Source organism: Argopecten irradians, chromosome 7 (assembly GCF_041381155.1).
Source record: "Argopecten irradians isolate NY chromosome 7, Ai_NY, whole genome shotgun sequence".
Taxonomy (NCBI): domain Eukaryota; kingdom Metazoa; phylum Mollusca; class Bivalvia; order Pectinida; family Pectinidae; genus Argopecten; species Argopecten irradians.
This window is the reverse complement of record NC_091140.1, coordinates 42,566,915-42,585,438: the sequence shown is the minus strand read 5'-3', so window position 1 is coordinate 42,585,438 and position 18,524 is coordinate 42,566,915. Positions and strand designations below refer to the sequence as shown.

General features: G+C 33.6%; 1 protein-coding gene across 1 annotated transcript; it reads right to left on the bottom strand.

Annotated features, from left to right (window-relative positions):
- Nucleotides 1–463: 463 nt before the first annotated feature.
- LOC138328503 (prestin-like) lies at nucleotides 464–17,088 on the bottom strand. The gene is made up of 16 exons (XM_069275337.1): nucleotides 16,593–17,088; nucleotides 13,634–13,744; nucleotides 10,600–10,838; nucleotides 9,394–9,558; nucleotides 8,652–8,807; nucleotides 8,015–8,097; nucleotides 7,660–7,807; nucleotides 6,859–6,972; nucleotides 6,168–6,245; nucleotides 5,651–5,746; nucleotides 5,129–5,235; nucleotides 4,223–4,289; nucleotides 3,694–3,864; nucleotides 2,488–2,634; nucleotides 1,965–2,019; nucleotides 464–1,314 (listed from the first exon to the last, which is right to left on the bottom strand). Exons 1-16 carry the CDS (start codon nucleotides 16,864–16,866, stop codon nucleotides 1,196–1,198), a joined length of 2,130 nt encoding a protein of 709 aa, XP_069131438.1. The 5' UTR covers nucleotides 16,867–17,088; the 3' UTR covers nucleotides 464–1,195.
- Between the last annotated feature and the right edge of the window lie 1,436 nt (nucleotides 17,089–18,524).

The following is an 18,524-nucleotide window of genomic DNA, read 5'->3' as shown; positions in this document are numbered from 1 at the left end:
TATGATAAGCAGATTCTCCCTTTGGTATCAGTTCTGGCAAATCACAACCAAGAGGCAGAGACACGAGCTTTCCTCATTTGACGGACAAATTTATTCTTACACTTAATAAGATATTTCAGGGATCTTTTACCTAGAAAAATCCAATGTTCAATTTTGAACAGCCTTGTAGTGGTTAAAGCTAATTTATGGTTATTCATATGTTTTTTCCATTATATATTATACATGTATTTAAAAATATTTTTATGATTATCATGATCAAGATGTGAGATTGTTTTGTACACAATAAGGCATGTCCTAAATTTTCAAAAAAGGAAGCTTAGTATATTTCTTTGGACAAGGGGGAAATCTGTCAATACAAAAGATATATATGAAAACAAAGCCATAATTCATTTAAAAATATACATGTATAAATGCACGATAGATATATCAAAACCACATTGAGTGTGTAAATGTTAATAACCACATTGAGTGTGTAAATGTTAATACTGATGTTTCTAATTGTATTTCCTTTCAAAGTCATTGTTTCTCTCTAGGGTTGGAGGTGATTTCATAGCCGTCCTTTCGTCAATCCCTATCGTCATTTAGAGTAACCTCCCTTTGTTCGACTCCGTCAAAAGTAATGATTTGCACATCGATGAGAACGGATCAATTGAGTTGAACGTACGAAGGCAACACGCACGTATGTGAATCTTTGTTTGTAATGATGAAATACATATGTCATTGTAGCATTTTTTGATCTTTATACATCTGTTTGCAGAAAGCTTTCAACGTTACGCTCATACAAATGACATACTTTTTTTGCCTTCTTCTTCCGAGAACAGGAAATTCCATATTAGTTGAATATACGATGAATCGTGAATACATGACAAGCCATGGACACAGTATTAATGTAAATAATTCCAATCGTCTGACATGTAATCACGATCGTGCCCACTGCTACACCATGCACAAAGGTATATGTAATTAGCATGTTGAGTTCACTTCCTCCGTTCGTACCGTTCTCCCGTAGGTTTTCATCTATAAGTTTTGTTGATGTGGGTCAAACAAATGACTCTTTGTCGAATACTTTCAGTGATCACAAGATACCTTCAGTGGTCACACGATTGAACAATTGTCGCTCATATATGCCTTGTTGACATCAATTGGTCCCATGATAGTGGTCACGCTGACGTATCATTTAGTTCCGTTGTCTTGGTTACTCAGTCCCAGACGAGCTACCGCGGTAACTTTCAATAGCAGATTCAACATCTACGAAAATGAAGTCTTCTTTCTCAGACATGAAATCTGTCGACCTGAGGATGTCCAGAACACCATCTAAAACGATAATTCCGTTTAGAATAATATACTGTATAACAAGAAATGTTCTTTATTTTCATGATAGCTGTGAAACCACGAATATAAAAAAACTACAATTTTTGCTTTTATGTTATTGTCACTATTGCTCCATCGGCTAACCACGAATATTTCTTCACACGAAATGATATCAAAGTTCCAAACCACGACAGAAAGCAACCACGAATATTTCATGTTATACAGTATAAGGATAGCGATACATTATATGATCATTTAAAACATGCATGACAATATTAATAAAAGTTTTAAAATGTTTCTTTTAATAAAGTGATTCATTTTCACGCAATGATGTTCAGAAATATGCTTTAATGTAAATGATTGTCAGTTTGGATTTTAAGTGAAGATGACAATAAGACACACACAGGATTTAAGAGCTTAAAACTTTAGAAGAATTTAGTTGAATTCCATATCTATAATCAGATATTCCAACTTTGCATATTAAAGAGTGATTTATTTGGACGTCATTCGTTTGCGAGCGTAACGTCATATTTTTCAGAGAAAACGACAGATAAAAACAATAACGTCATAATTGATACCTTTCCGCAAGGGAGATAACTCTGTGATATGCAAAAACGGAATATCTCTTTTGGCTCAAACTATTATCTACTCACCACTACATCCGGCCAGCATTACATCCACGTCTATACTATTATACTCGTTAAATACCTATAACAGAAATAATAACATAATTACATGATCTCATAGGCGAGTTTTTATGTATTTGCGTTCAAATTTTGTTCTCGGTTTTTCTTGAATTGAATACGTTATGAGCTTAATGTCAATATTTGTATAGCAATGATAATGGACTTTTCGTTTAACAATTTGTATTAATTGTAATTATGAAATAACGAATATAATAATCAGATAAATGATTCAATAAATTTCGATTACTTTATTAATTTGGTATTGTCACGAAGCTAAAAAATAAATGAAAGAGATTTGCGAAAAATAAATGATCAAAAGTCAAATTGACTACACACTATCATATCTAAAACGATCCTAATGATTTTTTAAAAGTACATGTATATTATTTTCTTAATATAAAAAAAAACATTTCGTTTACTAAGAAGGTACATTTGTACATGGATAAAGCATTCCAAGGCTAAAATCTAGTGGAATCTGCGTTTTACTAACCCTCCTTAGTGTCTTCACGCCGACTACATCCAGGAATGGGACGCCACTCATATCTAGCAATATGGCTTCCCTACAAGGTTGATTTTCTGTATGGTTGGGGACCAGGACTTCATCAAGTTCTGAATCTGGAATGCCGTTTTCTGCAGTCTGAAAATTTTAGATACAACGAAGAAACAATAAATTGGATAAACCATTACAATTTATTGATTTAAAATTATATGTAACACAACAATGGTGTCTCGCAGAATTGCATGATATAAATAACAATATGACCACATGGTCTTTTCAACTCTAAAGCATAGAATGGTATAGAACAAACCACCATCAATAAATAAAGACTTATTTAACGTAATATCAAATAAGAGATGATTAATGGTAGATTGTCAACGATCAAAACATTAGTAGTATATTTGTGTCTTGACACCCCCACGTGACCTACATTTGACAATTGAGTGACCTAGGTGATATTTTTTTAAACATTAACTTTGACCTAAGCTCGACCCAGACCTACGTGGCCCAGGTTTCGTTGAAATCCCTTCAGTTGTTCAGGAGGACTAGTCGGTCGATCGTTGTGTCTACAGACGGACAGACGGACAAACGGACAGACGGACAGACGGACAACATGAATCCAGTGTGGAGAGGGCATATATAGGCTTTGCCTGCTGCCCGGTCCAGAATTAAATATTTTGATTTAATAAAATATTTTGGAATGAAATAAATTCAGTATACCCTTACTTTGTTGCGGGATATGATACAGCATACATGATGGGAAGGTTCTTTCTCTAATGACACTTTTAATAATTTCATACTTTTTAACTACTTAGAAATACGAAGAATGCCTTTGTTGTTTTATCGATATTGTATGGCATGGCATATATTGGTTTTTGTTTTCAACATATGTATGTACTAAGGAAGGGTCTTTAAACCATTCTTGAACAATTTAGGCTTTTTACTTTTATCAACGGTTTATATGTGTAGTTATCTGACAATGATATTTTTTCTTTGTTTTCATACTAAATCTGATTTTCCGGTTGGCTGAATTGTTTTCATAACCCGATGGAATCAAAACACAAAGACATCAATGGTTCAACGATCCATAATATTGAATTATCAACTAACAACTCATGACTATTTTAGTGAGTTTCAGAACTTATGATTCTAAACAAGCAGACAATGACACCAGTTACATAACCTACAAAGACTTACAACATTTTCTGGTTTAACATTCACTGCCTTTTCTGCTTGTTTCCGGACTTTCTTTATTTGTTCCGGGTCAATGTTAGATGCTACCCGAACTGCTTTGACGAACATCTCTGAATTGGCGAAATAGAGCGGTGACTGGAAGTGGACAATTTTAATTGATTGTTCCTCTTGGACCTGTTGAAAGAAAATCAAAGCACTGATTCAATATTTTGTAATACATTTAAATGATTACAAGTTTGAGAAACAATTAAGAATGTTAAGAATGAAAATGATATCACAATTACACCAAAGTTTATATATACATCAGGCCGAGTGCGTGAGTGCGTAAAGGGATGTCCCGATATATAACCGAAACCTCTGGGTTGCGAGTTTAAATCCAAAGTGAGACATTTACAGTACAGTCCAAAGTACTGACGGCCTATTATTTCCGAGGAATAACTTACCACTGCGTGTTTAAAATCACATAAAATAATTGATGTTATGAAATCTAAATGAATTATTCTGAATTCAAAGTTAACAAGATGAACCATACCTCATTGTATTTCTCTGTCGATTTGATATACTGTCCGTCTATAATACCAGCTCGGTAAAACTCCGGTCTATTAATGAAATAAAAATGTGTGTAAGAACCAAACACACCCTCGTAAATAATAAATAAATAAAACAAAACACCAAAAACAAAAAAAAAAAAAAAAAAAAAAAAAAAAAAAAAAAACAACCGATGTTTGGATATCCTGCTGAAAAATTAGACAATTTGCATCTACGAACTTTGCTTTGAACTGCACGTACTAAACCAAATAATCCACATATCGGTTACCGAAGATCAAGCCTTATTCAGGGCCCAAATAAAGTTTGTTTTATTTAAAGATGCTCCACCGCCGACAGAGCATAAATGGCATCATCATAGAACAATAATTGGTGTTTAATCTTGTATATATTTGTCTGATTGACACAAAAAATAATATAAGATGATTTATTTTGCCTTTGATGCATGCACAATCAGCACTTTATTCCATACAAGATATAGTGCCACGGATTTTTTTTTTCGGGATGCAATTAATTATTTTTTGTATTTTCAACTTGAAGTAAAATTAGAAGCTCAAACTTTTCAATGGTGGTAATGGTGTAAAGTAAGTAACTTTTGTAACTGAAGAAAAATACTTATTCGTCTGCTCCTGTTTTTTATAGTGAAAAAAATACCAATTGTCAGCGGTGGAGCATCTTTAACGATTATGTCTGCCATGACCAATATTTTTTGCATTTATACAATTTTTTTTCACACTTCAAAAATGGTCACAAATGTGAAAAATTGCTCTACAGCTTACCGAGATTATTTGAAACCCGTCCCTGCTTATCCCAATTCTATGGTGACTGAAGTGATATATACTTCTGTATGTGTGCCTACTGAAGTGATATATACTTCTGTATGTGTGCCTACCTCTGTGTACGGATGGCTACTGTTAGGATAGAGAACACAATCCCTATTCCTATCCCAATGTCAGCGTCCAGGATAACTGTGGCTAGGAACGTCACTACCCAGATCATCTGAAACAGATTATTAATCCTCAAGGAAATATTCGCTGTTATTATCTTTAAAGTATTGGTCTTGAAAGCAAACATTAAATTATCTGGTAATGATATTAGAAGAAAAGATATTAAGATAATTATATTTTTTTGTGAAGTTGTAACCTTGCCATGTATCTATATTTCGTCAATTTCCGATAATGTGACTGAATTTGAGTTTAAAGCATTTGATATTCTGTAAACTACTATACACTATATATATATATTTTCACAATAATACATATATGTTTGATATTGGTTTTAATTATGAATTAATAATTTCGATCTGATTACATTCAACCATATTATGAGTTAACTAAGACTGAAATTGGTGAAAATGGATTAGTCTTCTGTTGTTCCTGCTGAACTGATATACATGACACGTATTATTACTTACAAAGTCATATTTGGATTTCTTCCATAGAGGTTTAAGTTCGAGAAACTGAAGAAACATGCTTCGCAGATTTACGAGTATAACGCAGGACAGAACACACTGCAATATAAATTCACAACTGGCCGTTAGTTCACAATTTTGTATTAACTTTTTTTTTTGATAAAGTGGTTGTGATGGAAAGTGAACTGACAGAATTAGAACTTCTATGAAGGCTGAACATTTTTCTGTTCGAACTGTTTTGCGGATTAAAGAAATTTCACGTCAAAACAAGCTACTTTAGTTTCATGTTCTTCTAAATGTAAATTTCCGCATTCCACAACTAAACTAAAATCTTCCTTCTTTGTTTCATAAACGTTTGGTTGAAAGATAGTATACATGGCCAGATAATGTTACGTTATGGAACGATACATTTAAATTTAAACAGAAGTGCATAGAGATATAGATTTAGCGACAAAATAACGATGGACCACTAATTTAATATGTATCTTTGATAAGACATAACTGATTTAGTCTTTATTACCTTGGGAAGAGAGTAGAACAATGGACCAATAGCTAAAATAACGACCAGGACGACTAGACAGCCAAACAGGGACGCCACCTGCAGGGAAGAAACATAAGTTAACAAGAAGGTAATATCTAAGTATCTCTAATTGAATTTTTGTATTTTATTAAAAATCTGTTTCTATCAGTACTTATACATGTTGATTTGCTTAACGTATTTTTGGTTAATTTTAGTTCCTTTTAATTCTGCTTAATGTCTTCTTAACGCTGAATACCATTGAAAGATAGCCTCGTGAATTTTGTGTGACAACAGGCTTTAAGTGCTTCAGAAGATTTTAATTCAATTAAACACAGATTTTAATAATAACATTCTTGAACAGATAATCGAATGTTGAATTCGCAGAATAACCACAATAACTATTTGTGAAATACTATTTTAGCGCAATAATGATGGCGCAAAATGCGCTAAAATAATGTCGTTTACAGTCACAACATCATATTGGCATTTATTTTGTCAAAAATATGCATATTGAAAAATTTTCGCAATTTTCCCACCTTCTTTCCGGGTTGACATTATTTCCATAATAAGTGTAAATGTTATTTAATTCGAAATCATGTTAGATTCAATTTTACTTTATTGTTTTTCATTTATTTGATATTTATTTTTCATACAATTATTTTATAAACAATATTTTGACGTAATGACTTACCTGTGTATGACCACCTGCACCCTCCTGAACCATACTCCTCGCCACAGAAGCGGCAGGAATATACCCAGAAAACACCGAATTCAGAACACTCCCGGCTCCGTACGCGACCATTTCCTGCAAGTTTGAAGTTAAAGTCAGTTCATAGTGACCTTACAAACCCGTTCATTCATTAAATATTTCGTTAAGGTCATGGGTTCAGACTCGACGTAAGTATTTCAGATGTAAGGGTTGAGAATATCTCCTTAATTATCAAATAGATTATCTTGATACAAGTAAACTCAGGTGAATAAATAACTGCCAAGGATAACTACACTAGTACTGTGTATGTTTTAGAAGACAATCAACAACAGCTACAGATGAAGTACAGCATAAATAAACGCTCAAGCTGATGATGAATATCACATACATGTGACATGTAAATATGCAGATATTATTGACTTTAGATTACGCAATAAAATGTGACGGAAACACACAACGTTTAAATTTCTTAAACAACGGTTTGCAATTTTCCGTATTTGTAATTTTAATCTACATAAATATTTTAGGTTTTAAAATATTATGCTACTACGAAAGTTTCGAACGTATCCATAAGAATTAATCTTGCTTCAAGCGAGCATTTTACATCATTTCCGTAATAAAGGACGTCGTCGTTTGTAACGGCGTCTAGGATTGGCTGAAACAACGGCGCAATGATTTCATAGAAAAAAATCCCTCACAAATTTTGAGCTCCATAACGAAAAAAACGAAAAAAAAAAAAAATCAAATTTAATTTTATATGATAGGCGAAGTTATGCAACTTACCTGGTTCGGGTTTATGTGGTAGTTGTTTTTACGCGCAAGAATTTTGGCCATCGATACCGACTGTATAAACGCTACAATACCAATGATGACGGCATCTTTAAAACTCTCGCCGACCAACGTCACATCCGGTATAGCGGGCGCTGGCAGTCTGTTGTAATGGAAGCAACAAATTGAATGATGTTTTAACAGTATTGAACTAGTTACCGGAAAATAAATTACTTTTACATTGTATTGCAACATGGATCGGATTTATGCAAAGCATTGGAATATGAACTACGTTTTCTTGTCTGGATTGAGTTGCAGTTTTTCTCCCAAAATTACTTAACAGCACATTTACTAGATCAAGCATTCTCACCCTGATGGGATATCTTCTAAAACGTTGACTTCATAATTTGTCTTGAACTTTGCAAAATGTGATATCGTTGTCGCTATTGCAACCTTTGTAGATAAAAGAAAACATGCATGGCAATTTCACGATACACGAAATCAAATCATCTTATTTAGAAAACGAAAAAGAAACAGGTGTACAAAAATGAAGAATATGAGCAAATACTCGACAAATTATAATTTATATGTTTGAAATCTATAATCGGATACACTTAAATAAACATGTTACAAAAGTAAACAACTTGTAACCAAAAAAGAATAATTTATTTATTTATTTATTTTTCTGTGGGGCTTGTTTAGAATAAATATGAGACTGTAACCAGTTTCGAAATTAAGCGTACCCTGTCCATTAAAGTACAGTAAAACACCTTTTTAACGAATTCATGATTATAAAAAAGAACTTTTTATTCCCCATCAAGATAGCCATAACATGTCTTATAACGAAGTGATTTTGTTGATCCCCGGTTCGTCATAAGCGTGATTTACTGTAAATACTTATCCAGGATAAAAAAAAGCAATCTTGAAAGACAATGCAACTTCTTTGCATGTCCTCCGAAACTAACCATGTCTAAAAATAAGCTGAATTAGATGAAGTCATTACGTACCACGATAATCTCTATAGGTATGGGTATCTTCAGCTTGGCCTTGAAGCGTAGATTGACATGGATCTTGACAGCGTAGATAGCCAGTATACAAATAATGGATGTGATCACAGCTGCCCAGTTAATGGTAACGATGTTCTTGAAAATGTCGATCCATGTCTGCAAGATAGTTTACATATACTGTATATATATATTAAGTATATTACTGTCAGAGATATAATATATAAAAGAGTTTTGAAGACTTTATAATTTATTGTTCGATTATTTGCCACATGAATCTGTATACGCCATTGAACATTTCAACATGTGTTACTACGAACACACATGTACACGGTACATAGATGCCATCATGGTAGCGGTTATTCAAGCATAATGCGGTTCCATTATTTAACATGTATTTTTTGTTCCTGAATTCATTATCGTATCGTTACGTTGGAAACCTTAAGCTTTCAAAAGTGAAAGTGCCTCAAAATGATTTTCAGAAATCTATTATGATGTATTACACAACAAACATAATGAATATCTTTTAAAGATTACCAATAGAGCGACGCCCAACTTCAAAGCAACTAAGTCAACCACAGTGTACCATTATTTGATTTTATTGATATATATATAAGGATTAAGTTACCAGTGTCTGCTGTTGCCTTCAGTTTTGCAATGACACATATTCCAGGGGTGGATTAAACGCCAGTGATAGTAGTCCCCTGGAGTATCAAGGATGCCAATATTTAAGTTTTTTTCTTACCTTAATGACCTTGAACACGCCGTTATGTCGCCCCACGTTGATACCTAACACATGTTTAGCCTGACTCGTTAGCACGTGGATTGCCACGGCGGAAGTGAAGCCACACACCATTGGCTCAGACATATAGGTAGCCACAAGGCCCATGTTGATCTTCCCAAGAAATATCTACAACAATGAAAAATGTGCAATTGACATGAGTTTTTTTTTTAAATATAATAAATGAATAAATAAAAGTATGTTTAAAACACGTCCGTAAAAGGTTATTTTCACCCGCTGTTTTTTTTTTTTTTTTTGTATTTTTGATTACTCACAACGCCGCTTGCCTTTTCTAAACTCTCTAAATTTCGGTTGTTGGTTTGTGGGAAAGAAGTGATCAATGCCAATGTTGATATAAATTATATAGAACACACAGTTAAGATGTGTGGCTCAGAAAATTACATTTTTTCCTAGTGTCTTTCAATCTATGTACTACATTTTGACTTTGTGATCTTTCTTACTTCAACATTTGTTTGACTTTTACATTTTTTATGCAAGATATTTAACAAATGAAACAAATATAAAGATTGGGGAAATAAATAGAATTTCTTAAAATACAAAAGATCCCAGAAGGATCTTGGCGCCCACCAAATAATGATTTACATCAGACAAAGGAAAGAGGAACTTTTCTGTTTCAACTTTTATTCATACTACATATGAAATTTGATAAAGATTCTTTTTAGTACCTTCTAAAATATAAAGCGGTAACAAACTTCAATTTTCAGAATCGAAGATGGCGTCCTGTCGGCCATCTTATTCACCGATCGGTCCCAAAAAGCACTATTCACAACTAGGGACTAGGGGAACCTGTACATCTTTTGAGACAAATCCCTTCAGTACTTTATGAGAAATAGCGGTAACAAACTTCAACTGTCAAAATCGCAGTTGGCGACCTGTAGGCTATCTTGTTTACCGACCGGTCCCAAAATGCACTATGCAAAACTTGGGACCTAGGGGAACCAGCACATTAAATTTGAGACATATCCCTTCAGTACTTGCTGAGTGATAACGGTAACAAGAATTGTTAACGGACGGAAGGACGGACGGACGGACGGACGAAAGGCAATTTGAATATTCCACAATCTGTTGATGGTGGGCTAATAACAGCTTTATCACCTAGAAAAAAAAACCAACAACTTAAAGCCTAAAAGCTATCCCACCCTAAGTTACCATGACAAATCCGGATATAAAGGATAGTGCCGCCGTCATTTGGATCTTTTGTAAGTCAATTTCCGAGAAGGCTGACGTCATTGTTGACACCTGACTTGGGGTGGTGATGTTAGTGATGTTTACTGATGTGGACGTGGCTGTAACGTTGGTAACAGGGAAGGCATTTCCTGGGTCGACTCCGCCCCCTAGTCTGGTATCTAACACAGAGGCTATCATCAGGCTCACGATGGCGATCGTCCCTGTCACAACAAATGCTTTCATATGTAACATAATTTTGGTTCGTTTGATGCACCGTTTGTACGCTTGCATTTGTGTGTAGTATTACCTACGCGTGCGAAGTATTATAGAATACACAAAATACCGTCCTAAAATGACCCCGACTGTTAATAGGACGTAAAAATTCAACAAACAAAGCTTAGACAGGTTTCGTCGTATCCCTTCAAACAATCGATCAAAAACCTTCGACAATTGACACCCTTATATGCGTTAATGAAATGCGACGTTCATTTAATGATGATTTATCATGTATACTACAAAGGAATATTACAAAACATTGCGTTTCTTTGACTTTCGACTTTGTGATCGATATAACATGAAAACATGACACTGTCAAACCGATTTTAACGGAATAACTTCAGAGGTTAAGAAATTTCGACTTAGGCAATAATTTAAAAGACAATTCAATATCAATTCATCGTTTCTTTTGATGATCAATTCATCGTTTCTTTTGATGATCATCTTTTATTTAAACATATTTCATTGTGTTAATTTTATATACAATGGGTTGGGCACAAGTTTTCCAACTTATGTGAAACCCTATCCCTACAGAATTATAATTAATTAATTAAATAATTATATGACGAAGAACACAAAAATGGCAAAAATATACATATTTACAAGATTTCAGAGAGAGAGAGAGAGAGAGAGAGAGAGAGAGAGAGAGAAAGACTATATAACCCATTTTTTATCGTTAAGTTATTCTTTCATTGCAAATGTAGATAATATTTTAACATAATTTCAATTTGTTTTATGTCATTGTCTATAATTTCACATATCTACATTCTAAACGGGAACACTTTCTTTGAATTCGTAGATTCTCTGCGTAACATATTAAGGTGAAATCCCGATAAAAATAAACCCAAAATATTCCTATTGGGGTGGGAAATAGTAACGGGGTGAGAATTCGTGTCGCAGCCTATGGCAGTAAAACGTGAATATGGGGGAAGGTGGATTTACTGTCTGGTGATGGGAACTTTACCGTGATCTATATCCGTCTGAAGGTACCTTGTTTTGACCTTGACAGGATTAGAAAGAAGCAATCAATAGTTTTTTTTTTTGCATACATTTTATAACCCAAAACTCATATTCTTTTCTCAACCCAAACACTGAATTACTAAAAGAATCACCCAGGAAATATTTTCATTTTTACTGCAGCCCTACTATCTAACCTAAAGCTGGTGTTTTTTTTCATGAACTGGCATCTCCTTATTTTGACGTCATAACTGTCGTGCCAGTGATCACGGAAAATATGGCTATTGACATGATAATGAATTGTGTATAGAAACAAAATATCTCGCCATTTTTTTTATAAAATGGTTTACAAATATTTATGAAGAAAATAATAAATCTTGTTGTCGAGTTGATATACATGCATAACCTACCATAATTGCTAACAGAATACAATTAAATTCTTAATCATTTCGTAGTTCAAGAAACAAAATAATCGATCAACGAACAGAATTTTGAAACTGCCTTTATGCACTTCATACTGAGCTGGATATTGAAAAAAATATTCTAATATTCATAACTTAAATATACCCCTTCTTTAAAAGGCTGAAATAATATATGGATACATCTTCTTTAAAAGGCTGAATTTTGATATTTTACAATTTGTTTTATAGGATCTGAAAATTATGTTCTTGGATTTTGATTAGCCTGACAACTTAGCTTGACCACCAAAAAGCCAGAGCCATCTTAATGACTCTGCAATTATAAATGTACTCAACTTGCAATTATCTAGTTAAACGATCAAAATTATCTATTTTCATTGTATGGATATTGTCTGCTATATTAATGCGTACGTTACAAAGCTAATCAGTGTAAATTGACGAATATCACACGTATGCGTGGTTTCAGCTTTATTGTGAAAGATATGATCCCCTGTGAGTAAATGGTAAATGTGAAATGTATCATACATGTAAGTGTTAACTTAACACTTTATATAATGGATATTACACGCTTATCTATATATGTCATGATAAATATAAAAAATAGTTTATCATGTTCATGTATTTTTATATATACCAGCATGTTATGTAATGTTTATATCAATTAAGTTTGAAGCGTTGAGAATAAATTTAAGGCGGTCGCTTTAGGACAACATTTCCTGCGAGCAGCACGTGCGAGTGCCATCTCCTGGTGGTACTATGGAGCTAACGCCTATTTATATCATCTCGATGCCCGAAATGAGGAGAAAAAAATAGCAGCAGAAAAAAAATGTAAACTTTGTAAACAATTTGTCAGACAGACATTTTTATTTCATTAAATGCCATGAATGAATCAGTCATCACCATGTTTAGATTATATGTTTGTTACATGCCCAATCAACAGTCAAGGTAATATAAAGGTCAGTCCCTCATTTACATTGTATGCATGTGCGGTGTTATTGTTAGCCTCTTAGAGGCTTGGATAGTATCACGAAACTTATCTAAACCGAAACGACATTTGATTGATTGTCAATATATGGACACATTTTCTTATTCTACAATATGTTTTGCTGTATACTGCACAATTAACCATAAAACAGAAGACAAGAGTTATGGTACCACATGGAGACAAATAAACATACTCTAAACGTGCATAGTTAACATAGGCATTTTGCATTAAAATGGTGGCACTGCATTTTCTGAATATCGTTATCATAGATATTACGAATGCGCGAATTGATCTTAACTATTCTAACACAATTTTCCTCATTTGCGTTATACTAGAAACATTTAAAACCACATATATACATGGAAATATTTATACAAACCCATTGAAGCGTGACGGGAAGTTCCAAGGAAAAAGTAGATGAGAGGTCCGAAAAAGGACGTATATAGTCCGACGATCGGCGGTAGAGATCCCAATAGAGCATACGCCATACCTACAAGTTAAAACAGAACTCAATGTTATAAAAAAAACGCCTTCAAAGTTGATATCTAAGTTGGTTTATAATAAACGCAATAAGTAGTATGGCATGTTGCGAAGATATTTATAGGAAGGTGAATATGAATAGTAGAATTTGAGTGGTTTCTAAGTTTATTATGCTTGTAAGCAGTCTAAAATTCTGCCGTTCTTACACAAAGTGGTTTTTTATATATAAGCCTTGGGCGATCTAGGATGGTCTATATAAAGAAAAACGATAGAATGGCTGCAGTTTTTTCTGAAGTGGTCCTGGCAGACTGAAAAAGGAAAAATCAGAAGAGGAGAGCAAAAAATATATAATGTCCGTCTCTATCCACTGCAAGTATTTGATAATTTTTTAATTTGCATTTGAATAATACATATACTCCGAATTATTCTGCCGTTCTGTCATCTTTTTATATAGGCCGTGAGTCGATGAGCGTCAGAACCACGTCCCTATATAAACTGATTGGATCTGCAAGTACATAGAAATGACTTAACTCATTAACCCCTGAAATTTCAGAATGGACTGGTCTAGTCTTTAATTTAGAAGAGTCTAAATGTGTCTCTTCAGGGATGAATGAGTGAATAATCTATACAGTGGTTATAATAAATAAGAATATTTTTTTCGGAAATCAAATTATGTTCAAGGCTAAATTAAATCATGATGTACCAGTTAAAGGGTAGGTATGAATTGTTTTTTTATGTTCATGAGTTATGGAATACAAAATATCAATATATTGTAGATTTGAAAATAAATCGTTGACGTTGCATCCAACACTAAACTTAGTCATAGTATAATTGAAGGTTCTGTGTTCAATACGAGATGAGACATATAGTTTTGTCCTTTCATATTCGTCAAAAGAACCGAATTACTGATTACCGCAAATTTTTCAACGAACACCTTTTATATTAATATACACACACCATTCCCTAAATAATTTATAAATATGTTACAAACATATAATTTTTTATAATTGACTTGTTTTAATTCATTTACATACCATCAACATTATAGACATACTTGATCACTAAAACATAGGTGTATAGACACATTTTTATATTAACATGTTATGATTTATTTACAAAATCAAAGGACCAAAGTAACTGTCTCATCAATAATCGCACACAGAACCTTCAGTTTACTCTGATTTAGTCAAGGGGTGCATTTGACGACAGTGATAGTAAATCCGTGAAATATAGAGGACAAGTTTGTCTTGGAAATGAAACCGTGTCAAATAATATATCATCTTTGATGCTCCAGAGATTACTATCACTGACGTATAACGACAGTGATAGTAAACCGTGAGTTATTGAAGATGGATGGTATAATATATGAATGATCTAATGAAGAGTTTGGCATCATTAGTTTAAAGTTCCGACTACTATTTAGACGTCAATGTTATTTCATGTACAATGAAAACTAAATTTTAAGCACATTCCTAAAGTCAAAGTGTACACAGAGTTAAGCATTAAGAACTAAGTTTTGTGCAAGCGGGGCCTGATATTCCTATCCAATGCCTATCATTTTGATAAAAAGATAAGCATTTTGCCCTTGTACTATCAAAAGCGAAAAGTAAGCACCAGAAACTGATGGGGCATTGGAAGCCTACTTTCCGTCCCCTTAGATAGACATAGATACGTCACAAGATGAATTTAGGTCATACCTCCGCAATGCCACACTAATCACCAATTAATATCATATATATTTATATCAAATTTAACGTATATCAGTACAGCATGGCGGTAACTGCTTCAGATTGAACTTTCAGGGGTCAAATGGCAAGGTTCGTGAGTTTTTTTATGATCGACCTTGGCTGTCAGTAATAAATATTTTAGCCGCTAGAGAGGAAAATCACGTGTTTTACTCATGCACAACTTCTCAAACTGAAATATAAAAAATAGGTTTGTATTTATACATATAGGTGGACGGTATGCTATCGGTCGTACAGAACACACACATGTACACTAAACAAATGCACGCAGCTAGCATAGCTCTACATTATGTAGGTTGTCCTGAAATGACCTTAGTTATCCATCATAGCCCTATATATATAGTGCCTTATGCTGGTTTTACGAAAACGAAAATAATTGTATACTGTATCAGATGAAAAAAAGGACATATTTTCTTGTGTAGAAATATTCATGGTCAGTATTTGCATATTAAACAATTATGCCAATGATGCACAAACACAAATATCGTGGTTTTTATATTCGTGGTACAGCAACACCTACAAAAACCATGAATATTTATACAATATAATCAGTAATCAGTAATCAGCAATTTATCTCTTTATTACAAATATATAGTCTTATTCAGCACCTGTATTGCAACATGCAAAAAAACTGTGTATTTTTGAATATTACGAATTTCATGTAGTAAATATTCAAATTGGATGTAACTTCACTCTCATTGGCCATATTTACCCAGATAGCCTCACACGAGATTTGACCTACTTTCACTTCGTACGGGCTACTTAATCCTTATAGAGAACGATTTCACGGGGTTAAAGTGCTACATCAGCTGACAATGTTATATTATGTTGTTAATGCTTTAAGAACTAAATATCGGTCTAAAGCATTTCAAAACATGGACAAATTAAATGAGTGGAAGGAAGGGCAAATCACATATTCCCGGAGAAAAAAATCACCGACTAACGGTTAGCAGTGTTAACAGTTTACGATATGAATTGAAGCTATATGGGAAACAGAGATTGAATGCTTTAATAAAATAAAATCATTGACTTTACATGAATCGTTATGAAATGTTTTAATGGTTAGCAGGGGGGAGGGGTTATTTTGAAGGAGGGAGTTATTTATTAACTTACCTTGAGGGATTTGCATGATACCGACGGTAAGCCCAGATATGACATCATTTGCCAAACTCTCTTTCAGTTTATATTTCCTTAGTAACCCTATAAATGGGAAATTGGCATGCACCGTTTTAATCAGCTTCCGCTTGGAGAAGTAATCCCTGCATTGTGTTCTGATTCGTTCGGAAAGTGGTTTCGGGGACTCGGGTGGCTTTTTAAACTTTTCTTCGAAGGCGGTCACCCTTAAAAGCTTTCTCCTATGCTTCGGATTTAATTCTGTGTCTTCCATGATCCTGAACTTGAAATAGCTTCAAGAAAACACATGTATATACTGGGAGGCACACATGTACTAGATATCAAGGTCTGCTAGTCCAGCAGCTGTAATTTGAAGTTCTGACCTAGTTTTACCAAGTAACGCTGGCCGCTTCGCGCTGTCACTATACTTATGCATGTGTGAAAGGCGAACGTGGCAAACACACGTAATATCTTTAAAATACATGTGTCACTAGACTCTTTTTACGCAGAGGGGGAAATCCGTGTAGACTTATTACATAATTCACAACGCGGGTTTTATTTAGTTAAATTTGTGTGAAAAGTTGGGACATTAAGCTAGCTGGTAAAATACCTACCACACCCAATGTAATACAACATTCACATGATAGTTCAAGTAATGCTAATTGCTAATTACCATTATTTTGATTCCTACTTGAATATATTACTTTTGATATATGATATTCCATCTACTGTACTGTTAACACCAAGGACTTATAAATAGAAGGACGTCCCATCCATATGTTTTGTTTACCACAAGCAGACTAGAAGGTGAAGGACGTGAGTTATATTGATGTTGTGTATCATCTCTAATTAATGTGCACATGTTTACATACAAATAGTTTTAAGTTTTGTTTGTATTTTGTACAATAACATGTTTTATAAGACAAGGACCAGTCATTACCAATTGCTTCTCTGCGTTAATAATATATAGTCTCAAACCCACTTTGCCAAAATGGTAGTCAATCTAGGGTGATTTAGCTACATTAAAACAGCTAACTTAACAAACAAACGATCAACATTATCTCAAAGTAAACATCAATAAATAACCTGACTACTATTTCAATAAATCCGACGTTAATGCTGTCACTACAGGGTAAAGGTTGAAATTGTACAGGATAGCAGATATAGAATATGTTACATTGTTATGTATAGTGAAGTACGCCCGGATGATTGAGCTCGCACTGTTTTCACTGATATTTTGTACTGTACCTACATGTAGCCTCTTCAGAATCTGTAATTTTGATTGAATAGAACATGAAATCTTTGTTAATTGTCAAATATAGCAAGTGATACAAATCAAACATGGAAACAGTAAAACCTTCCCTCTGGTGTGAGAAAGGATGAGTTGTCAATATCAGCAAATATCACTGAGGACGAAACTGATAGATGAGATCTAATTTCGTCATGGTATGGTGAACATTTTTGCAGATTTATAAAATGCAGAATCTGGAAGGAACATAACTAATTTATGTTGTATATTTTAGAGTAACGAAAAGGATGAGAATGTCATCAATATATAATGATACGTATCCTTAGAAATTGTATTCTTAAATAATGTTTTATGTATCCTATAAGTCGGCAATACCACACCAACTTCATTAAAACTCACTTGTAGTGAACACGTTTTTAATAAATATCGGATGAGTCGAATGCTTCTCTTTATCTTACCAAAGGTGTTGGTAAGGTAAGGATCATATTTTGCATCCAACACAAATTATCAAATGTATAATATATTTATTTAAACATATAGTGTTACTGATTTTTATATTAATTAATTTCATTTGTTCCGTTGCCATGGTAAACCGTGTCCAAGCGACATTTCGATCAGTGCAGAATCCATCAAGTTTGGCTCTCTTTAACTTTTTACATATTTGAATTGTATACTTTGATTCT